The sequence below is a fragment of the Emys orbicularis genome, chromosome 7 (assembly GCF_028017835.1).
Source record: "Emys orbicularis isolate rEmyOrb1 chromosome 7, rEmyOrb1.hap1, whole genome shotgun sequence".
In the NCBI taxonomy this organism is placed as follows: Eukaryota; Metazoa; Chordata; order Testudines; family Emydidae; genus Emys; species Emys orbicularis.
Genome location: NC_088689.1, coordinates 113,727,047 through 113,752,254, shown reverse-complemented (window position 1 = coordinate 113,752,254; position 25,208 = coordinate 113,727,047). Strand labels below are relative to the sequence as shown.

Below are 25,208 nucleotides of genomic sequence, written 5' to 3'. Positions count from 1 at the left end.
CGCAACCATCTCTTCAAACCTACTGCCTCTGGGAATCAGGCTGAAGTGCAATGTTCTGGCTACTATTTGCCCTTCTTTGATGGGGTCTTTGAGTTCCTACCGGCACTCTTGTGGGAGCCTCAACAGGAAGAGGGTCACCCATTCCAATATCAGGAAGCTCTATTTTGCAAAACAGAGCTTGATAATGAGTGGTTCTAACTTGCAGGGAGGCCGAGTAGGCCTTTTTTCCACCCCAAAAGATCCAGCTTCTTGAGATCCTTATTCTTTGGGGTCCCTTTAGTTGATTTTTTTTTTTTGTTTTCTCCCCTGAATCACTGAAAGGACTGGAAATCCTGGTGTGGGATGTGAGAAGAACTGTTCAAAGCCCTTAGGCGGGACTTGGTAAGGTTTCTGCACTTGCTTCAAAGTTAGAAGAAGTGAGGCCAGCATGTGCCAGTGATCCTTCGCAGTCTCCAACTTGCCCTTGTTAACCAGCAGGGCAATCTTTGTGGGCACCGAGGAGCTCAAGATGTTGAACAGCTTGTGTATGTTCTCTTGGATTACTGTCATCTCAATTTCCAAGGTGTCTGCTGTCTTGTTAGAAGCTCCTGGAATGCCCTAAAGTCTTCCAGAGGTGGGTTAGGGTTGGTGCAACTGCCTTGCTAGGAGAAAAAGATGAGTCTTCGCGTGGAGAGGGCAGCTGGAACATCATCTGGGCTTGCTTTGCCCCTTCTCATGGCAGGGCAAGAAGTGCAGCTTGAGCCTCACGTCCCTCAATTACTGGGGTGCGAGGAGGAGTGGCAAATGGAGAATTTGCTGAGAATGTGCCGCCCTGATAGACCCAGCTATTCAAAAGATTCTGAAGTTGTGTACATGAGACGCAGGCACACTTACACTGGGATCCACTCTGACACACAAAGAATCACCTTTATTTTTTTTATTTTTAAAGGTACAGATTCTCGTAGCAGCTCAAGTGGCCTTTAGCAGCAGGCATACAAACCCTCATTCAGATTACTGAGCCAAAAAATATTGATTTGTCATTCTAAACACTTAACATATACCTGAAGAGGGAATTTCGTACTTCACCATTTGCCAACAGTATGGCAAACTGTACTCAATAGAAGAAAATGGGTCTTGCTTCTGGCTACTTTGAGCCTTTTAAAGAGGTTGTTGAAGGAAATACCACCTCGTCGCAAGTTTCATACTGAAGAATACAACAAAAGAAATAATACCGCATATGGAATATTTTAGCATGTTATGGAACTCATGCCAGCAGGAAGCCAAAGAATGAACATGAATTCAGCTATGAATTTGGAACCTTTGGAGGCAAACGTACTAAATTAAAAGGATGAAAGTGTTTCATGCTATATATTAAAACCCTGAAGCCCCTCCATATTACAGACAAAAACATACCTAGTGAAAGTCTTTTAAATTCTGAAATGTCCTCTAACTTTTCAGGATTGGAGTCTAAGTCTGGATACATTTTGAGACTTATCCTCAGCAGCCCATGATCCTTTGTTCAAACACATGACTTAAATGGATTTTGGATCAGCCCCTTAAAGAGCTACTAGACGCTTGTCAGAATTAGGAAAGCATGCCTTTTAGAAACCATTAAGCTTAACAATCAGAATTTATGCATTTCTGTTCCCCTGAATTGTATTAGGAGAGATTTTTGCATGGAAGCAGAACTATTATTAATTAATTGTTTTGACTTAAATGAAACTGCTTAAGATCTAAAACCAACAACGTGTATGAAGAGATATAAATAAATATACCTGAAATAAAACTGTTAAAAGTAAAAGAGAAGAAGGTTTGCCTACAATTCAAGCCCAAATTCAGGCTTTGCATAATGGTTGCAACTTTACGAACATCATCAGAATTGTATCTAGTAAATGCAGAGTTGCATTACTCTAGGGCAGGGGTCGGCAACGTTTGGCACGCGGCTCACCAGGGTATGCACCTTAGTGGGCCGGGTCAGTTTATTTACCTGCTGACGCGGCAGGTTCGGCCGATCGCGGCCCCCACTCGCCGCGGTTCGCCGTCCCGGGCCAATGGGGGCAGCGGGAAGCCGCGGCCAGCACATCCCTCACCCGCGCCGCTTCTCGCCGCCCCCATTGGCCCGGGACGGCGAACCGCGGCGAGGGGGGGCCGCGATCGGCCGAACCTGCCGCATCAGCAGGTAAATAAACTGGCCCGGCCCGCCAGGGTGCTTACCCTGGCGAGCCGCGTGCCAAACGTTGCCGACCCCTGCTCTAGGGATTAGTTTGGCCCTAAGGCATTGGAGGAAAGATAGGTAGAAACAGGAAATATGGCCACATTACAGTTTTAAATGGATCCTTAAATATAACCAGGACAAACTATCCTTTCATTGCACATCTACTCCATGCTTAAAATGGAAGACATTAAAATGTAATGCTCCTGTAAAACGTTGAAAATTGTATTGGTGGGATATGGCTCACTGTTGTGATTGCTTGAGTTTCCAAGCAGACTGCCGATGAAGTGAAATGACAGGGGTAGACAGGAGAGGAAAAAATCCAAGAACAACAAAATTACAATTCAGGAGCTAAGGATCTACTTATAACCCAGCAAATACACAACGAGTAACAGGGAAATCAATATACTGAATGCAATTTCTGCAGCAAGTTATTGGAAAACAGGATGCAGGTCCAACAATCTGAATGCAAGAATGCAACCCAGTCAATAAGGGTGCATCCCAAGTGGTACCAAGAGCTCCTAATTCCCTCTCTTAGGAGATGTTAGGAAGGATCAGATCATAAAAGGAATAAAATGCACACTACATAATACTACATTTATAAATGCACACTACATAATACATTTTTAAATAGCAAGAAAACCCATCCTCTTGCTTGGAAAATCTAGTAAGTAATTGGTCTTGTTAATGGAATTGAACATTTCCCTTCTGGAAGGACAGGTTCATAGAATCCCAGGCCAGAAGGGACCATTGTGATAATCTAGTCTGACTTCCTGTGTAACACAGGCCATAAGAACTTCCCGCAAAAAATACATTGAACATCTCTTTTAAAAATGGCCAGTGAAGAAGAATCCACCAGGACCCTTGGTAAATTGTTCCAATGGTTAGTTACCCTCACTGTTAAAAACTTACCCTTTATTTAGGTGCCGGGTCTCAAAGAAAAGATTTTTCAACACACCAACTTGCTCAACACACCAACTGCTGCTGGGGACAAACTGTGTAATTACTGCATACTGAATCTTCCCTTTTTGAAGTAGGTTATTGGGAATGTAGTACTGAGACAACTGCAACGGAATCCTTCAACTTCAAGAATTCTTGAGCCCTGTCAGTTTGGGTTTAGGCCTGGGTATGGTCCAGAAACTGTACTGGATGCATTAGTTAATTATCTTCTTCGGTGAGGGAGGAAGATCATGCTCTGCCTAAGATATATAGCCTCCACCCACACTGAGTGCCTCACAATATCGATTGTATATTAATGCCTCACAACACCCCTGTAAAGACAGAGAAATATTACTGTCCTCATTTTTTTTAAACAGATGGGGAACTGAGGCACAGAGAGGCTATTTTTATATTTGCACGTATGCCTACAGCGAAGAATAGGAGTTTCTAAAACACAAAATGCAAAAGTTGTATTACTTACGATAATCGGTGTGAATCTCATCTATTTCCTTTTCTGTCTGGTCCTTTGTAAATGTCATGCTCTGCAAAGTGATACAAAATGTTCATTTGAAGAAAATGAAGATATAGTAACATTTTAAAAACACCAGCTGTAATGTCAGAACATGAAGGAAACTTACCTTTGAACCAGAGGAAATATTCCTTTTTACCCCCACTCTTTAGACACTATGTCAATCCTATGTGGGAGAAGATATATTGTCCAGCTCCTTCCCACCATCTCTGATCAGCCCTACCTGTTAACATTTAATATATACCTGGGCTATTTATAAAGTGCCCCTTTGCTCTACTTTCACAAGAGCAGCAGGAGAATACCAAGCTGGTAAGGAGACTAAACAGAACAAAAATAGACCTTCCTTAAGGCCTCCCTCCAGACTTCTGATTGGTTCAAGGCCAGGTCAGTATCTTTATCTCACTTTATAAAAACCCTTTGGTATTTTTATTGCAATCATAAAATGCTCAAGTGTAGGTGGTTTGACCATAGACGCATCAGTACTACACAAACTAGTATTCCCCTTAACAATAAGCGATATGACATTTTATCTGTAAATTGTTTTACACTAGTTATTTAAAATACACCCACACAAATATCTTGAATATGCTACTAATGGTTAATTTAAATGTAAAGGAGCTGTAGTGTCTTGGCACCAAGCATTCTGCTCCCCCTTTCCCTCCCCAAAGCCATCCTGCCATATACCAATAACAGTGCTCTCCTGTTAGAAGTACCACCATCACCCCTCTCCCTGCTCAGAAGGATTGAGTTGGGTAGGATTTAGCCCCAGATATAAATGGTTTTCCAGTTGAATATTTTAGCACACTGAAAGGAACCAGCAATTCCTTTAATGAAGTAATATGTAAAAATGCTTCATGTCCCACTCCATAACTCTTTTAGTACAGAGATAATAAACTTACATTTTCACCAGCTTTATTAAATTCAAGTTGAGTCCGAGTTTTCTCGTTGTTTTCAAGCTCTTTCACTATTTCTGCAACTGTTAATATCAACAAGCATTATAAATGGAAGAACCACAATATGGCTGTTAAGAAAGAATAAAACAGCATTGAAAAGAACTGTCCTAGAACTAAATGACATTCAGGGCTACATGCATTAATCTTCCACCTCAGGACACTTGGTCTGAAATTTAGATTTGAGTCACAAGTGAAAACAAAATAGAATAGGCTTATCCCAGTAGACTAGTGGACATTTGTTAACACTGCAAAACCAGAATTTGCAATAGTTCAGTAGTATTGGTAGTCTGTGCACAAGACTCAGGAAAGGAACACAAGGTCAAGAGCTATGGGCCCTGGCAGAACTGCCTTGAGGAAGGTTACACAGTGCTTGCTTTCAGATGGCTCCTAGCCAGTCCCAGGCCATTATCTCTTACTTTCTCCCAATATAAAATTCATTTCCAATCTCTCTCTCTCCCTCCCTATATATAAGATTTTCATTGGATGTTGTACCAGCATATTAGATTTTCTATGATATATAGACAGATATATTTGTACAAAGTCTCCATTTTATAGCACATATTTAAATGAAAAAGAGATTAAATTATGAAATATGCTGTTTATATTATTTTTAGCTCCAAGGACTACATCCCAAATGCAAAACAAAACTGCCTGTCGGTGTCAGTCCAAAACCCACAGTCCAAACAAAGATCACATATTACCGTAAGAATTAAACAAGGCACATCTAAAGCTTACGATTAGGGACAAGTGGGCTCATTAACACTCTAGACATAACTAGAGCTATGCAGTACTGTGTGTAATTTATTGTGCCATTTAAATTACTAATTTATCTCTATGCCTAAATATATCTGCAGAGCCACCAGAAAACTATGTGCATTTATAAAAACAAATACTTTCATGAGACAATTAAGTGTTCAGGGTTTGGTCAGAGAATAAAAAAATCTTAAATTATATAGGAATAAAAATTGGAGAGAAACTGGTTTAAACCAAAATCCAGGAACGTGGCTCACATACTCTTTCAGCAATTCAGCTATCCCCTTATTTCACAATGGCCCCAGCAGCTTTGCTATAGTTGAGGATGAATTAATGCTTCCTGGGATTTAATATTCCAGCTTTATAAGAAGCACATTGAGTGAAAACTTGGTAAAGGTAGCACTGCATCATTTATGGGCTGCTGCTTAAAGTACGCTGTGGAAGTATTCATTACTACTATGGGAATCTATATGTGAAAATTCACCCTTAGAACAGAGTAATGCCCAGAACCCTGGAACTGTAATACAGAACTGTGTGTACTGCAGCACCTACGTTTAGTGGGTCTTGTGTAAACATGCTACTGAAGCCTTATCAGAACTGGTTTCTTTTTATGTTGTTCTTGCCAAAACAAATCCTACACCAGTAAAAACCCCACTTCCATGAATGCTTCCCTCCACTCCTGTGCTCCTGCTTGACCTCTCTGAACTGTCTAAACCTTGCATGACTGCATCCTTCTTCCACCTGCCACAATTTCCTGTCAATTCAAGGGGGGACATTTTTACTGTTTCTTTTTTTTTTTTTTTTTTTTTTTTTTTAAATAAAGTTAGTAAAAACTATTATAGTAAATACAATTGTCCTCTGAAGAGTTATGTTAAATCTGGAGACTAAAATTCAATAATGAAATTGTCAATAGGGAGTTTTAATCCTAACTTAAGGGCAAATCTCACACACCTTAAAGATGGAGTCGCTACTGAGCCTCCATAATTAAAGGAAGCTTGCTGTAATCAAACTCAGTTTTAAAATTAGGATGAAGTTTACAAGTCCCATTTTTAAAATGGATTTAGCAATTTATATGCTTACAGTTAATTGAAAGTCAGTGGGACTTCGGCTCCTAAATCATTTACATGCTTTAAAATATTTTACTCTTAGTCAATAATTTAGTAAAATAAGGAACAAAATGAAAAACCACCCGAAGTGCTGGATATGTCAAACTGAGAGTTCTTTACTGTTCTGTAAAGTGCCCTATCTGTACTTGTTTCTGTGAGGTACCCATACATTTTGGTGCAAACATCAAATACTAAGTTATATAATCCTGAGAGTATTATTAACTGGGAAGTAAGGTCAAGATTTTCAAAATCAGGAGTCGAAAGTTAGATTTCGAATTCCTTACAGACTGCTAAATAAGTGACATAATTTTGAAAAGCACAGTTCCAACCTGGATGCCTAACTTTAGGCTCCTGTTTATGAAAATACTGGCCTAAAACTAGGCTTGGAAGGATTAGATTTTTAATAGATAAATGTCAGAAAATATCAATTTCACCATATGCAACCAAACCAATGAAAACATATTTCCATAGATGATAATCAAACTTTACAGATAGGCAAAGAAAGAAAAATGCTACTTGAGAATTTATCAGAGTCAAAATCCAGTTATTTTTTTTACTTCGATTTTGGATTAGGCTGGTTACAAATGGACTAGAGAATGAATAGTAAAAACAGGTCTGATTTGTTGATTAAATGACATTTACTTTGTATATTTTGACATATTATGTTGACACTGTGTTTTAAAACCTTAACTTTTTCAATTTCAAGATCTTCTGTCATGAAATAATTTTGACCTGCCTCATAGTTTCCTGAAACTGTAAACATTTAAATCACTAATAGAAAAAAATCTTAAAACCCATAATTTTGTGCAATTATGAAAATTTAATATTGATAAAAAAAAATCTTTAAAAATACTTAAAAATAAATATTGATATTATCCATCAAAATTATAGAAAAGTTGAATTCTGCCAAGCTTACCTAGAACCTTTTGCTGTTTAACATTATTTGGACACAAGAATATATTTTTTACACTACACACTGAATAAAAATTACCATGTTTATTAGAATACTGGTAATTATATTCTCAAACACAGTATAGTCTAGTGGTTACAGAAGAGGAGTCAGGGCTTCAGGGTTCTGTTTTCATTTCTGCCACTGCCTCATTGTGTGATCTAAGCAAGTGACATAACCTCTCCATGTCTAAGGACTTGTCTAAACTACAAAATTAGGTCGACTTAATTTAGGTCGATCTACAGCCACCACAGTAATTCAATAGGCTGTGGTGTCCACCCTACCCTCCTTCTGCTGGTGGAGCCTGCACTCACTAGGAGCGCTTTCACTGACTGAAGTGGGGCACTGACAGCTGCACAAGGCTCAAATCTGGAGCCCGGCAGGATTCAAGTGTGGACGTGCTTAGTGTGGGGAACCCAGGTGTGGGGTGAGAGGGTTCTGAGGGGGGCAATATGTGTACAGGGGCTCCGTGGGGGGTCCAGGTGCGGGGGGGGGGGGGAAGAGATCTGGATACACAAGAGCTCGTTGGGAGGGTTCAAGGTGCAGGAGCAATAGGACTCTGCAGGGGGGTCCAGTGAAGGTGGTTAGGGCTAGCAAGGGGGGCGGTCTGGGTGTGGAGAGATGGGGTTCATCGGGGGGGTCTGGGTGTGGGGGGCTTAGTGGGAGGGGTCCAGGTACATAGGGGGTAGGACTCATCGGGGTGGGGGTTTGAGTGTGTGTGGCCCTGTGGGGAGGGTCTGGGGGCATCTGGATGCACAGGGCTTGGATAGATCAGGATAACCCCATATAGTTACCCCTTTCCCTCGTGGCTGAGGTGCAGGAAGCGGGGCAGGTTTCTGGGGTGGCTCTGGCTGGCCCTGGCCACTCCATGCAGGAGAAGTGCACTCCTCCTCCACCCCCAGCCCAGTCCGGACTAGCAGCTGAGCCCAGCACAGGGTAGGAGCCATCAGCCAGGGCATCCCCAGCCCCAGGTGGGGCTTCAGGAAGGTCGTGTGTGGGGGGTGGGGGGGTTCTGGTAGCAGTGGGTGAGGCTCGGCAGGGGGGGGGTCTGGGTTTGGTGGGGGGGTCCAGATGCACGGGGGTTGGGCGGATTGGGGGGGGAGGGGTGTCTGACCCAGCACGGGCAGGCGTCCCCAACAACGCCGCAGTGATTTACCCCTCCACAAGCCACTCTGGGTGCCTGAAACCACGCGCCTGTGCTGCTGGGGAGGGGCACGTGACCACTCTTGTGGCTTCCCATTGCTTCCCCATCAGAAAGTCATTTTTCGGTGGGGAAGCAAAGAAATCTGCGAATTCTGTATGCCTGCAGTGATGCAGAATTCCCCCAGGAGTAAAAATTGAGCCCTGTGCCAGGCTCACAGCTCGGCTCCAGCTCAGGCTGTAACCCAGGAGTATGGGGGTGGGGGGAGGGTTCCTGGTGTGAGCCCCACGCTGTGCTGACAGCTGGGGTGAGCGGGGCCAGCTGTGAGCCCCACACAAAGCTCAATTTCACCCCAGGGAACCTACTGGAAACAGACATTCTTGTCAATTTCACAGCTCCAGCTGTGAGCCCTGTTGCTGACAGTGACAGTAAACAGCTGATGTAAGTAATGCAGTGTCTACAGGGACACTGCATCACCATAGCTACACCAACATAAGCGCTACGCTTCTCATAGAGGTGGAATTATTATGTCTGTGTAGCAGGCCACTTACTTCGGCAGAAGCAGCATTCTAGTGTAGACACTGACATAATTAGGTCGACTTAAGATGTCTTATGTCGACCTAACTCTGCAGTGTAGACCAAGCCTAAGGGCTTGTCCACACTGGCACTTTACAACGCTGCAACTTTCTCGCTCAGGGGTGTGAAAAAAACCACACCCCTCTGAGCGCAGCAACTTTCAGCGCTGCAAAGCGCCAGTGCAGACAGTGCACCAGCGCTGAGAGCCGCGCTCCCAGCGCTGGTAGCTACGCCCCTCGTGGAGGCAGGGCCGGCTCTAACTTTTTTGCCACCCCAAGCAGCAAAAAAAAGAGCCGCCCGCCGTAACACCCCCCCCCCACCGAGTGCCGCGCCGCCGAAACCCCCCCCCCCCCCCGCCGAGCACTGCGCCACCGAACAACCGCCGCCCCCTGCCACGCTGCTGAACCCCCCCACGCGGAGCGCTGCCGAACACCCCCCGCCGAGCGGAGCGCTGCCGAACACCCCTGCCCCCCGCCGAGCGCCGCCGAACACCCCTGCCCCCCGCCGAGCGCCGCGCCGCCGAAACCCCCCACCGAGCGCCGCCGAACAGCCCCCGCCCCCCCGCCGCACTGCCGAACACCCCCCGCCGAGCTGCCGAACACCCCCACCCTCCGTGGAGCGCCGCAACACCTCCGCCCCCCGCGGCGCGGCGCTGCACTGCTGAAGCCCCCCCACGAAAGCACCGCCAAAAACCCCCCACTGAGCGCCGCGCCGCTGAGCGCCGCGCCGCCGAACACCCCCCGCGGAGCACCGCGCCGCCGAACACCCTCCACCGAGCACTGCGCCGCCGGAACCCCCCCCACCAAGCGCCGCGCTGCCCCCCGCCACCCCAAGATTGGCTTCCCCTTACCAGGTGCCGCCCCAAGCACGTGCTTGGTTGCCTGGTGCCTGGAGCCGGCCCTGCGTGGAGATGGGTTTTTTAAAGGGCTGGGAGAGCTCTCTCCCAGCCACGGGAGCGCTTTAACATTGCCAGTGTAGACTAGCCCTTAGTTTGCCTACATTTAAAACAAACTAACACTAGCAGCTTACCACATAGGCATACTGTACAACAGTAATGAGTGGAGATCAAGTGAAAGCACTCAAATGTTAAGACACTTGAAAGTTTAGTTTTGTTCCTTTAGTAAATAAGTTATACGAAAGCATCTATATCTCTTTAATTGAACGAATCTACAATTAACTAAACAATATTTTCAAATGAAGTGTGAGCATAATTGCAAACCATAAAATAACTATTGCATATGTTTTATACAATATTTTAAAACATGCATGCACAAAACCATGAGATGCATACACACAACATGATCCTGTTTGAAAATACAGGTGGACATGTGTGAAAGTTAAGGGGAAAATAAATATTTCCAGCACATGGGTTTCCCAAAATGCTCACCTCCCTCTCTCTCTGGAGCTTGTACTTTGCTTTTCCTGTTCTTCCTCCCCTAGTAACCAACACAGATCTGCCCTCTAAGGCCTGGTCCAGACTAACCCACCACTTCGGACTAAGGTACGCAAATTCAGCTACGTTAATAATGTAGCTGAATTCGAAGTACCTTAGTCCGAACTTACCGCGGGTCCAGACGCTGCAGGCAGGCTCCCCCGTCGATGCTGCGTACTCCTCTCGCTGAGCTGGAGTACCGGCGTCGACGGCAAGCACTTCCGGGATCGATCCGGGATCGATTTATCGCGTCTAGACAAGACGCGATAAATCGATCCCAGAAGATCGATCGCTTACATCCGGACCAGGAAGTAAGTATAGACGTACCCTAAGATGATAAACAGAACATAAATAGGACCCACAAAGGAGGAAGTTTAAAAGCATTACCTCACAGTTTAAGAGAAGGCCATAACCTTCTGCACTTATATCTCTTCCCAACATTCTATTCACCCTTGATTGGTCAAGGAAACTTGTAGAATTGTTTCGCTCATGACCTACTCTCTAAAAGCGCTAATGCTAATCCAGCCCCCATACAGAGTCTCATCTACTTTAATAGGCAGGATCTTCCCTTACTTCCCTAGATCTCTGTTCAGGCATATGAATCCATGTTGGTGGATCCCTTTGCAGGACTAAAAACTGAATATGAAAAATTCATTAGTTTGCAAAGGATTTTCCAGTCACCAATGAGGTTCTACTGGGGTATGGTGTTTTTTGTTTGTTTGTTTTCATTTTACAGATTGAAATTACATTCATTACATGGGGGTTCTAATCACAAAGGCTAACCCACTACCCATATCTAAAGCTATTGCGAGCATTACATCTAAAAAGATTATACATATAAAACATTTTCCTCTATGATTAATAGCATAGGAAAGAGAGTGCTTTAAAATAGGACAGTGGAATGATAGAAAACCCAAGTACAAATGTTCTTAAGTAACACACATTTTGTAAACTATTCAGGGCAGGTATGTTATCATACAATGCCTTACTACACCGGTGTGCCAATTCTGCTTTGGGCCTCCGGGCAATTATGGCAATATAAATATTAAATAATAATGACTACTGCTCCCAAATCTAACCTGTGTATTCCTTCTGTAGGACCACTAGCCAGCGTTTTGTAGAATTAAAGTCCACCATTCATTTGTTGCTACCAGCGACATATGGCTTTAGATAGATAGATATAGTTACCCTCACTAGGTGACCAAGATTAAAAAATTAGTGACTACACACAAAAGTTAGAAACCTGCTATGGCTCATGATTTCCTGATAAACATGCTGAGTAATCTAGTATAGCTGTTCAGGAAGAAAAAGCATATGCTTTTTAATAGGCTACTTTGTACTAGTGTACATATCAGTGACTAGGAATTATTACGTGTATATGTATATTTATCTACTTTAAAACTGTTTGCATTTTGGTATGTATACATAATAGTAATCTTAAACTGAAGGCAAAGTTATCTCTTAATATGTAAAATATGGTATGTGGCTCCGGAATATACAAACTCACTTTCTTCTTTCAAGTAAGAGGTATTATAGTTTCTTTGTACAATATCATATTCCTAGAAAGTCATTTCATAGTCCCTTAAAATAATTATTCAGAAGCAATTCAAAAATTGCCTTTTTTTTTTTTTTTTAAACTTTGCTTGCTGCAAGTACATTACACAAAAAATAATATATATGCCACAGTTAAATAAAGAGCCATAATTCTGTTGTGGATTTATGGAAGACAGATAAAGGATCTTCACCTTCACATTTGTTGTTTTGTAAACAAACCATTTTATAACCTCTTCACCACCATAGTCTGCTTCTCTCTCCTAAGCACATTACTGTATACTGAGAATCTATTCCCCCACAGCAACATACAAAAGACTTTTCCTTTGTGTTTTTCACTTACCATTTTTGTTTGTTTGAAATGAAAGCTGACTGCCTTCCATTCTTTTAGGGGTTGTCTACCCGAACAACTAGTCTGCAGCAAGCTGGGGTCTCAATACACACACACACACACACACACACACACACACACACACCCCCCCCTGTGGACCCTGCTCAGTGCATTAACGGTTAGTTAATTTCAAAGAGGACTAGATCAAAGTGTGTTAACCAACTGTTAATGCACTTCAGCAGGGTCCACAAGAACAGTTAGTCTGCAGCAGGCTAGTGCGGCAAACTAAATGTTCGTGTGTAGACAAAGCCTTAGTTTTTGTGGGCACTTTCTTTAGCACTCATCATCATCATTCACAAATTATTTTCTCTCATTATTTTAGATCTCAGCTTCTCTAACAAAGAGCTGATAATTTTGTGCAGTATATTGAGGATCATATTATTTTAGTGTACATCTTCTTCCTGAGTATTTAAATTCTGCTCCCAGCAGACGCAGTAATGGAAAACAAATTACTTTAAAGGTGCTTATAGTCTGAAAAAATAGCATTGTGGGATTCCAAGAGTTTAGCTTGCTCAATTTATTATTTTTTTCCTTAAACTATCTGCCAGCACTGCAGACTTATCCTGGAATTTAAAGTCAAGCTGTTTTCTTTCTGGCTCACACACCTTCACCAGTAAAACATTCTGCTACTGGAACTTAAAGATTCTCTTTCTTGATGCCCAAGCCAGACTACAATCGAGTTCACTCTCCAATATCTTTATAGGCTATGCTGTGCTAGCAGAAGTAAAAAGTAGGAGGAATTCATTTTTGTCAGAAAAGCAAGCAGATGTGACTTGAAATACACACAGGGAGCAGACCTGTTAATTAAGAAGGTACTACGTGTCCAAGAAAAAGTCTTCTGACCATAACCACACTTAACATTTTCCTGTAGGTTAACATACTTAGTTACAAAAGGGTTCTTTGAATTTTATTTGAGGGTATGGATGGAGGGGAAATGTTTTTGAAAGAAGGTAGGGAGAATGCAATTCTCATATAATACATATTTACAGATTTCCTAGATTCTCCTACATTCACCCACAATTGCTAACCCCTGTATTTTACAAGACAAAGCTAAACTGTACTGATTCTCCTCTTTCTTACACCAGGACCAGGGTACAATCAAAGTGATTCCACTGAAGTCAACTGCTACCCCCGTATTAAGAGGAGAATCAGATCTACTTATTCTATAATCATTGATGCATTTTCTGTGTTTAGTCTGAATTTAAAGTATGCATGAAAATAGAAAGTTTTGCTATGTGTTGTGTTGCCCTGAACTGACAGTCAGCAAGACAAGATATTAGGCCAAATTCAGTATTGCTGTGAATGGTCACAACTCACCATGACTTCAGAGGGAGTTGTAACCCACTACCACCTTTGCTAAATTTGGTCATTAAATTAAAGCTGGTTTAAACTACACTAATAGCTATTATAAATCAATTCTAAAATGCAGCAATAAAAAAGTAGCCTCTCTTCCATTTAAGCTACTAGGGTGATTAAACAGCTGTCAACATCATTCATCTCTAACCATATCAACCCATCTCCAATCATTGTACTGACTTCCCATTTTAATTCCACATGTTCAAGCTTCTCCTCACTTTCAGGTTTCAGAGTGGTAGCCATGTTAGTCTGTATCAGCAAAAACAACGAGGAGTCCTTGTGGCACCTTAGGCCTGGTCTACACTGGGGGGAGTGTCGATGTAAGATACGCAACTTCAGCTACGGGAATACTGTAGCTGAAGTCGACATATCTTATTCCGACTTACTTCCCGTCCTCACGGCGCGGGATTGACGGCCGCGGCTCCCCCGTCGACTCCGCAACTGCTGCTCGCTCCGGTGGAGTTCCGGAGTCAACGGGGAGCATGTTCGGGGATCGATATATCGCGTCTTAATGAGACGCGATATATCAATCCGCGATAAATCGATTGCTACCTGCCGATACGGCGGGTAGTCTGGACGTACTCTTAGAGACTAACAAAATGCCCAAATAAATTGGTTAGTCTCTCAGGTGCCACAAGGATTCCTCGTTGTTTTTCCTCATTTTCAGAAATTTTAACTCCAACCCCATGTCTTTATCTCTGCCTACTCCCTACCCCACCTAAGTTACTCCCCAATCTCCTTTATCCATTCCCATCCATGCCCTCCTTCTTCCAGGCAGCCCATTCATCTTAGAACAGTCTCCCTATTGTGCGTGAACTTTCCCTGTCCTACTAAAAGCATCTGAAAATCCAACAGAATCATACAGCACCATCACTGTAGTCCCAATCATGTTGTTTCAAATCACTATGTTGTATCTATTGCTATCTTCAGAGTGCAAGCAAGCTCTTCAAGGCTTACATTTCATTCTTTGCATTTTGTCATCATCACTTCGCTACTGGAAATTGCCATGCAGATTTATGGAGATATGTAAACAGTCATTTCAGATAAATTAAGTTGTATTCTTTGGTATAATATTTTGTTTCCCAGTGCTCAATAGTTTGCCCCATAACCGTGTTTCCACAATGAGACGGAAGAAGGCATAATGGTTTTACCCCTACTTGTTTTATTTTTTAAAAATGTAAGAATTATTTCTGGTTTTCTGACTGTCCCACCATCAGAAAATTCCAACTTTGCAATCTGGGCTCATTCACAAATGTGACAAACATACTGCTGCAAAGAGTTTTACATCAGTTTCTATTCTGGTGCACATTATATCTCTGCATGAGAACTCAGGTTGGAGTTCAACATTTTTTCCAGGTATTTAGGTGGTATGGGATACAGGTATTCACTGATTAAAAAGGCAGACATTTCTAATAGATAAGATTATAAATTAGCCATCAGTCACTTCTGCACTATAGATTTGGGACAATCCTAAAGGATTAGCATAAAACAACCTTTAATTCAATTAAGGAAATGATTCTTGGCCTTTACCTTCCCTACCAGAACCAGCCAGGATACCTTCTCATAAAGCAATATGGGAAAGTCTTGATGGTCACGACCTCCCCTGATTCTCATTCACAACTCCACATGCTGAGAACCCACGTTTTAGGATAACATTCTTTTCTATAGGAAAAGTATACCAATAGTTTTTTGCTTCCTCTCTTTCTATATATGGGGCAAGTAACTGTGTTTTCATTTTCACGGGAAGGATGGATGGATGATCTGGTAATTAACGCACAGAACCTTCATGGAACATGGGCTCCATTCCTGGCTCTGCCACGGAATACCTGTGTGATTTCAGGCAAACTAAAAAGTAAATTGATCAAAAAATGCATTTTTTAGGGCATTGAAATTATTCATTAATATGACACAAATTAGATTAATAGTTTCAGGTAAAAACATTTTCAGGACTGAGAAGCGAGTCACAAAACAGCTGGAGGCAGGGGTGCCACTGCCCCCCTTATAAACTTTAGATTATGAGCTCCTTGGGGCAGGAATTATTTTTTTGTGCTGTCTTTGTACAGCACCCAGCACACCGGATCTTAGGCACTACAGTAACACAAATAATAATAATATTCAATTAAGTATGTTCAATTGAACAAGTATAATAATAAAAATAGAAATTAAATGTGTGACAGCAAACAGTCAGTCTTGGAAAAAGACATAAGAATTAACTTTTTATAAATTATACCAAGAGATTATTTTTGAGTTATCTTTGGGGCTTGAACTACACTAAATTATTTTGATACCATTGTGCCAATTGTTTTGTATATGTAACAGATACAGTTGCTTCCCTCTAACTCACATGCACTACTCAGAAACAACAAAGGTCATGTTACCTATAAAGCCAGAAGAAATCCAAGAGAGCGAACATGCCCATGTAGAGATTGGAAGGCTTGGCTGCATTTCATTCATGTCCCACAGATGGCATTATCTAAGGAGAATGCAACTGGCACCAGACAAACGGTGGTTTGTTGCTTAAAGAATATTTACCCTGTAATTTCATTAGATGTTAGAACGAGTTCCATTTCCCAACAAAGCAAAGGAAACTGTTTAGAGAGCTCTATGGTTACAGTTAATTATACTGCAGCAAAGCCACATATCTATATTGACGGGGGGCGGGGGGGAGGGAGGAATCTCCATAGCAATGCACTTTCTTACTCATTAATTTCACACACTCCACATCACCTCCTCTTTACAAGACTAAAATTGACGTTAAACCCAACAATATATACAGAATGCCCCACTGAGCAAGATGAGGAGAAATTCAACACAGAAATTCCTCTGGCATTCTTAAAATCCTCTGATATTTCCTAGCTTGCTAGTGATGACCCAAAGAGTTTAATCTGGAGACACCCCAACATCATTATTCACATGCAGTATCAGTAGCGCCACAAAACATTTTGGAATTCATTGAGCAAACCAGGAAGTGTCAGAGGATTTTATCACACTGGAAAAGAAGAGGTTTTTTTTTTTTTTATAAAGTTACAAATTGTTTGTGCTGGATGCTCTCCCAGTATGTGTGTCAACTAATTTTGCCATTTTAGCTTCATAGGTCACATTTTACATGATTAATACAAATTCTCTTAATCCCCATGTTCTCCCACAAGGCCCCAATCTGTCTTGCACCTACTCTGAGAGCTAATTCAGTTTCTCACAGGATAGAGAAAAAGAGAGATAATTTCATAAAATGTATTAGGAACTCTAGGAGAAAACATTATAGCTTTGCCATCCTACCTGATTTGGGATTTAAAGAATCACATTGAGCATTATGCATATGCACAAATTCTTGATGTCTTTTAATGAGCTGTTGCCTGGTTCCTTGGATAGACAGCCCACGTTCCTTTAGCTTCTTCTTCAAATCACGGTCAGAAAGTAAGTTGTAAACGACTTTAGGCAGGGACTTCCTTTTGTGACCAGAACTGCAGGAGAAAAACTAAGCCAATGAAAAACCAAGAAATTCTGTCTTGTATAGCAGGAAACCAAGCAATGACTTACAATTCTATAGTGCTTTTCATCCAGAAGGCTCTCAAAGCACTTTACATGTAATGCTTATAAGAATCGTGACAAACCATTGAAATGTTGCTACCTCTAGGGTGCAATGCAGTACCTACAGTAACATCCCTATGAAGTGAGAACACCTTATCCATCTAAAGCTAAGGGGGAAATTTTAAATATACAGAATGCAATTACTCTAGTTGAAATTTGATCAGCAAATTGAGATGAACACCTCCATCTCTTGTAACAAGCACCATGGGGTCTTTAATAGCTATAATGGGTGAAGACTTCAAATTCATATCAGTTGCTACCCTGAGGCCTAGGTTCAGCCTGGACTTAGAGGGAATTCAGCTCCTAGGTTTTCCATCCAAATACTGGCTGTGCCTTAATTGCACAGTTATTGAGATTTTAAAAGGTCAGAACGTAGATTTGTGTTAGAAAACTTTCCAGTTTGCTGAAAGAAATACTCCAAGGAAAAAACCGTCAAATAACTATCCTGAAAGCAAATTTGTAGATGCCACCTGATAAATTATATTAAGAAAATTAATAGTGTTCTCCCAATTAATTACCTCTTACACAGAACTCCACTTCCTGACATTGCTTAGTGTGAAATAAGAATATGAAGACATCCATTCTGCTGTAGCACAGGGGAAATGGCTTAATTACAGGAAATAATAGAAAACGGAAGGCTCAGCGTAACATTTACATTTTTGAATGAGCGTAACATTCTCTCTACTCATAATCTTGGAGACAGAAAATGCATAAAACTGCAAATGTATGCTCAGTTCACCTTAATGGTGAAATTTTATCTGAGCTGATTAGATTTGGACAGTGACCCATATTAATTCCTAGCTAATCTTCAATTTAAATAATCTTGTGCTAGTGATACAAGAAGATAACACTTACAGATGCTTTTCTTTTCTGAAGCAGAAGACAATAAACCCCTTGCAGAAATTTAACTATGGCGCTCTACATTATACATTATGTAACAGCTTTCTACCCCTAGAGTAAAAGATAGTTTACTTTTCATTTGAAGAGTGTATTTTCAAGCAATTTTAGCTCATAATACTGAAAATAAATTTAAAATGACTACAAAACAGGTTTTCATAACGACCCTAATTACTTTACTTTAATCTCTTGTAATCATTGTAGCACATCTGGCAAAAAGATGCATTTCCTCCCAATTACTTTCAAGAAAAGAGAGATGTTTAAGATTCTATTGCGGAACAAACTTTTCATAGAATTAAATCTTTTCAAAGTTCTGCAAACGTTTAACACCTATTGTAATGGACAGGCTGCATGATCTAGAGGACTGAGAATGGGGGGGGGGAAGGGAGAGCAAAGACGGCTGCATGATAATGCGAGCTATTCCACCAGAATGTTGGATCTCTACGGATGTTTTGTTTAAAAAAAAAAAAATCTAAATTTCTAAAGTCATGCTTATCTATAATTATCAATCTCCTGTGTGCAATTTAGAACTAAATAACTACCCTCACTGAAATGTCACTTCTTAATACAGCATTCAATATGCCCTTAATTTAAGACCAAGCAGAAACTGAGCAAATTCCTCGGAGAGGAACTAAAAACATACCAAGTGCTACAGAGATCTGAAGTGTTATTGCAAAAAAATAAAAATATTTCCAAGGTCACGCTTAATTCCACAGTAAGTAATCCCTCATGACAAATACCTTCTTGGATACTCTTTTAAACTCTGAGAAGTCTAGATGAAAATAAATCAAATTATACAAAAAAGTGTAAATTCTTTATATTCTAAAGGGAAAGTGTGTTTCAACCATGCCCGTGCCATGAGCACTTAACAACTGCAACTAAAAGAGTTAACTAAAGGTCAACAACCAGTCAAAATAATAAGATGTTAGCACCTGTTTGGCGCTGCACAGTAGACTCCTGTGGCAATAAGACTGGTTACGATTGTTTGTCGTTGTCTTCTTGACGGCAACGGACACACTAACACACACAATTAGCTGTTCTCTTGAAAAACCACAAGAGTTCTGTATTTAAAATCTTGGATCTAGCAACCAAAATGAAAATTTAGCCCATTTTCTCATTTGTCAAGAAAACAGTGACAACAATCTCACTGAGCAGCAGAATAGAGCACAAAGTCTTTCAACTCAATTCCAACATTTTGATGCCATTATTCACTTGCAAACACTTCAGCTGGTAGATTTTGTTGTAGTAAGCATGAGAATGCAGAACACAAGTTTAAACCTGCACTGAATAAAGCAGACATAAAATCACTTTTAGTGTTGGCACAACAGTGTCAGCGATCCAGGGCCAGCAAGGTCTAGAAATAGTGCTCAGAAATTGGATGAGGAGGAAGCACTTGTATTGTCCTCTAGCAACGTGACTCTCGCAAAAACAAGGCACTGTTTGAAGATGTCTCTGAAGATGTTACCTAGCATTCTATGGTTGGAAAACTGTCACAGCACAGGACTCATCAAGAGGGAGAGTGGAGACGGGTCAGAGGACTCTGGAAATAAAATTAGAATGCCAAGGGTACATGCAGCAAAATTTCTGCATGGCTCAATGATCTGTAGCAGTGGAAGATAATATTCCTGCTCAATTTAGATAATTGACAACAATGAGGGAGAAGACTTCATATCGCTGATGTGAATAGGGCAAAAGTGGGACATCATTAGGAGGGTACCTGTAACAGAACACTGGCCCTGGGATGCATGCATAAAGTAAAGCATGTGCACAAGTCTTTGCAGTATCAGGGCCTTAAAGAGCAAGCTGCGCCCAATCCAACTGAGACCCCTCCCCTGAAAGCAGGAGACTGTACATTTTACTTTTTAACTTGAGAGCTTGTGGAGCACCCACTTTTTGGCTCAATATCAGAGCTTTAAAGAGGAAAATTTGAAGCAAGGGCCCCTTCTCATCCATTGAAAAAAATGAAGAGAAAACCCATCTAGATAGAATTTCAATGAACAAAACTACAGAGACACTAACATACAAGACTATACTCAACATAAAACCTATAAAATTTAACCAAATTTCCTACCATTATAAAACTTTGACTCAATTACAAGGAAAGAAATAAGGTTGGCACTGAATGTATCGTGTTGAGAGAAGAAAATCATCACCGTCGTTATTTACATAGCAACTTCGACGTCCACAGCACGTAACAGAGAAGCAGACAGTTCACTATTATAATATATCACTGCAAGCATCTCACTCCAACAGTAGCAGCAACTGGTCAAATTCACATACAAGTTCTTAAATTTAAGTTTCTTACCTTCTGAGACTGTCCTTCTTCTCATCTCTCGTCAAACAACTATCTAGGTGTCTGTTTATATATTGCTCTGGAATAGCAACCTCACACACAGGACAATCCACTGAAAATAAAATAAAGGGCAACTTGATGGATTTTTAAAAGCTTGTTTATTACTTACAGCAAAGCCCAATATTTTCATATGAAAAATACAATAGTTATTTATTGGAGAGTCAAACACAGAATTCCAGTTTTTCTTTTTAGAAATTTGGCACATCCACCCAGACGAATACTAAAAAGGTAATCATTTCCATTTCTAAAACCTTTATTCCTACCTTTTTCAATATTTTGAGCAGCATTTTCTACCGTGTCACAGCTTATATGTTTCATATGTTTGCTATAATAAAGCTAATGAACGCTGCAAATATAGGGGTAACAATATTTGGGCTTCTATGCCACTGTAATTGTGCATTACTGTGAGTTTACATAGTTTGAATTATTTCAATTCCCAGTAAGGAAATTGTTCTTAAATTCTGATGAATAATAAATTATGCTAATACTTCATACTCATGTAGCACTTCCTTAATCCAAGGATTTCAAAAGGACTACTTTCATATATTCATTAATTAACTGTGCCTTACAGGAGCCCTGCAACAAAGACAAGTATTAACCTCATTTTTTGTATGGGTAACCGAGGCAGAGAGAAGTTGTGACTTAGCCATGGTCTTACAGCATAACCGAGAACTGATACAAAATCTCCTGCTCTGCCAGTAAGACGTGCTCCCTCCTCCACCTACAGCAGAGATCATCTTAAATGAACTCTTCATGTATTTATGTTCCCCTGAGTATGTATTTGTAAAAAGGAACATTGAGATCCGCAAAGATGTCGCTAAAACCTTTTATTCTTTTAATATGCTTGCCCTTATGTGGTCAATCACTTTGTATAAAACCCCTCTACCCAGTAATATTTAAGGCATAATTTGAGAGTGAGATTCTTCGATCATCACCACTGTGCTAATACGAAAAGGATCAGTTTTAAACAAGAAAATTAATTCTTGATGTCCCTCTAATACTGTTTCTTGTAAAGAAATTTGATGATGTCTGAGACTTTGACTAACACATTTACAAAAACCTTTTGAAACTGGCTCCTGAATCAGTATTTCAAATCAGAAATACCTTAGCCAAGACAGAAGTACAATAAACAAACAACTCTACACAGCCTATTATTGCATCTGAGATTTATGGTTCAACTCCCAACATTGCATCAGAAATAATATTCTCCTTTGTAACAACTTTAGGCTCAGCAGATGCTGACGAGAGAATCTTTCTTGCATTGTTTGGCCAACTCTATCAGATTTGTTGGAATAATTTATGTAATGAATGCTGGGAGTGATCAAAGGTTTAGCTGTTAATCATAAAAATGGTAGCCCTGAAATCTTCATTTACCAAAGAACAAATGAGGCGTATACTATACAGAAAGACCTTACAGTTGGTTTCAATGAGCAAATATGATGCACAATACCAAGTAGCAGATCATCTGGGTATGTGGATAATATTTTTACATAGCCACTTTTCTGACCATAAGCGCATATTTAAGTGGTGTTTAGCAAGCTGATGAATAGGTACTGTACAGACTTGTGAGCTCTAGTCTACTAATAAATAAATATGCGAGTCTTTCATGGAGGTCCCAGAAGTCACGGATTCCTTGACTGGAGGAGTGTCGGCGGCAGCAGCGGCGGGGCCCCGGGCCGCCCCCCAGCCCCGAGGAGAGGCAGCAACCACCAGAGCACCCCCGCAAGGCAGCAGCCCCCTCTCTCCGAGCACCTACGATTTAGTTAGCAGTGTTTTTAATAAAAGTCAGAAAGGTCACTAGCCGTGATTTTTTGTTTATTGCCCGTGACCTGTCCATGACTTTTACTAAAATTACCCGAGACTAAATCGTAGCCTTACTAATAAATTGTCAAATAGAGATTTAAAAGAAGAAATAAAGATGCGATAATAGTCACATTTTTACACTTGCACAATACATTTATTTCCATTTTGTTCTTTAATCAGGACAATAAGGTACCACAAGGATGTCAAAATTAAGAAGATTCCACTTTTATTTTAGCAGATTTCATTTATTCTGAAAATTGAAACTACTAATTTTTACTCTTCTTAGCTCTACAGAGGACACAGACCTACAGCAGGCTGAAGTATTATCTTTTTCTGGACAGCATATCAACAGAATTGTTAACTAAAATGCAACTGCAAATAAACAATATGCCTATATGTGTATCCCTCAACTGCATTATAACTACACCTTAATACACTTCACTTGGGTCAATGTGAGCAAGGATGTGAGAGCCAGAAAGAACATAGTGATTAGACAGCAAACATCTTATGAAAAACAATAATTTGAAACTGAGTAAGTTTGCTATGTAATCCTAAAGTGCCTTAAAAAAAGTCCTGTGTTTTTATTAATAACTTTCTTAGAGTTGAATTACATATTAATCATTTGGTGCTGGCTCAAGTCCCCCCATGAAGTATGTTTTTAATGCAACATCATCCTGATTAAGCAGCAGCCGCCAATACCATTCAGTACCCTCAAAGGGTATGTCTACATTTCAGTTAGACACTGCGGCTGTCCTGTGCCAGCTAACTTGGGCTCATGGGGCTCAGACTAATGGGTTGTTTAATTGTGGTATAGATATTTGGGCTCTGGCTGCAGCCCAAGCTCTGAGGCCCTCCCACCTCAAGAGGCCCTAGAGCCCAGTCTCCTGTCCAAGCCTGACCGACTACACTGCAATTAAGCAGCCCCTTAGCCCAAGCCAGCTGGCATGGGCCAGCCATGGGTTTTTCCTTGCAGTGCAGACAAACCCAAAGATGTCCCAATAATGCAGCCCTCTGGATGAAGCACATCCCAATTAAACATAGCAAAATGTAAATATGTGTACCTTTCATCTCAAAGTAATACAGAAAGATTAATTCAGCATTTTAAGGCAGGCAGTGTATATCTGATATTGGCGACAAACAGAGTAGAAGACTGAAGCATGGAATGAGAAAGACAACATAGGCAACTCACCTTTTGTAACTACTTTCATTACAGATGTAGAGGGTTTCTCAGGATTTCTCATGCCTTCGGGACTTGTGGCTGCCATCCCTTCATTGACCACATCATGAGTCTCTGCAGAACTACAACATCTATTATCTGTTTCTTGTTCATTGTTGCAACCTTTATAGTCCACCTCAGCAGCTACAGATGTCCTTTTAGGGGTCTGAGTGTTTTCCTTTATCAAGAAATGGTCTATAAGTTGTCTGTCTTGTTTTAAAGCTGAACCAACCATGGAACCTGCAGCATGACCTTTGCCAGTAGAATATTTGGTATAGTTTGTTGAAGGAGAAACTGGTGATGAATCCAAGACCAACTCGAACAGTTGCTGCCTAGAAATATCCAAAAGGTAAACATATAATTAGATAAACATAATATTATTGGGTCCCTCTGACAGCCTTCCCTCTACCCTTCTTTGGGGAAAAAAGCAGGGAGTAAAGAGAGTAGGGAAGCTTCCTAAGCTCTAGTTCCAATTCTTTGTCATTCCCCTGCCTGTTAACAAGGCACAGCTTGAGAAATCCACCTCCTCGTGTAAAATAGGAAGCACTCATATTCAAGGGTTCAGAAGAATCAAAGAACTCATTACAAATAAGAAGCATCCAGCTCTTCCAGCAAAGAGAACTTACTAAACATTAATCAAGTGTAACCACAGTGCTACCTTCCTAAATCTACAGACAGAGCTAGTGCCTCTGTGGCAGCTCAGAACTCTGTGAAGCTAAAGCACAGTGAAAACGCTTAAGTGAAAACTGCTAAAGAACCCTGGGAAAGACCCTCCTTGCTGCTATAGGCCTTTCATGCTGCTGAAGAAAATTAAGATGTCCATTAGCGTTCCAGAGCGGGCCTTGGGAAACTTCTTCCTGACCCAGGTTTGCACAAGGCAGCTTATATTGCCCAATGAGGCCACCACACTTCAATCCCCCGCACAGGGGGCCAAGGGACATGTTACGGTGTCAGGTTTCAGAGTGGTAACCATGCTGGAATTCTGGGTGGCACTTTGACCACAGGCAGTTGCGAACAGGCTGTGGTAATCCCCAGGGCTGTCTTACGTTATATGAAGGGTCTCATTGGCCCCTACCACCATCTCAGAGCTGCTTGTTTTTGTGCTGCACTTCTTAGAGAGAGGCAATATAAATATTACACCCCCTAAAGGCAACAGTGAAACTAACAGGAATCAGGTCAATTTCATTCTGTTCAAGATTGGGAAAGCTTTGAATAGTAGCAGAGGCAGCCACTGGTGCTACTTGTAGACAATAACTCATCAATTGAGGCTAAAGAAATACAGAGTAGTGGACACAGGTATCTATTTTGCAACTACCTGAAAACTGAAGGAAGGCCACAGGAAGCCACAAAGGGCAGCACACTTAATTAGCAGAGCCATGCAGATGTGCACACTGCACTCAGGGGCGTGGCCACAGGTGAGCCTGGAAGATGGCAGTGGGATGAGGTGGGGAATAGGTGGGGGCAGTAGGGTGAGGTGAGGGGTG

At 41.2% G+C, this 25,208-nt stretch overlaps 1 protein-coding gene across 1 annotated transcript in view; it reads right to left on the bottom strand.

Annotated features, from left to right (window-relative positions):
* Positions 1-25,208, bottom strand: part of RAD18 (RAD18 E3 ubiquitin protein ligase) — an 83,775-nt gene that overhangs the window by 34,316 nt on the left and 24,251 nt on the right. Inside the window, exons 5-9 of the mRNA XM_065407787.1 lie at positions 23,698-24,056; positions 20,658-20,757; positions 17,144-17,328; positions 4,559-4,635; positions 3,612-3,672 (exon numbers count right to left, since the gene is read on the bottom strand). Coding sequence (XP_065263859.1) covers positions 3,612-3,672; positions 4,559-4,635; positions 17,144-17,328; positions 20,658-20,757; positions 23,698-24,056 — 782 coding nt within the window. The remainder of the gene's footprint in view (positions 1-3,611; positions 3,673-4,558; positions 4,636-17,143; positions 17,329-20,657; positions 20,758-23,697; positions 24,057-25,208) is intronic.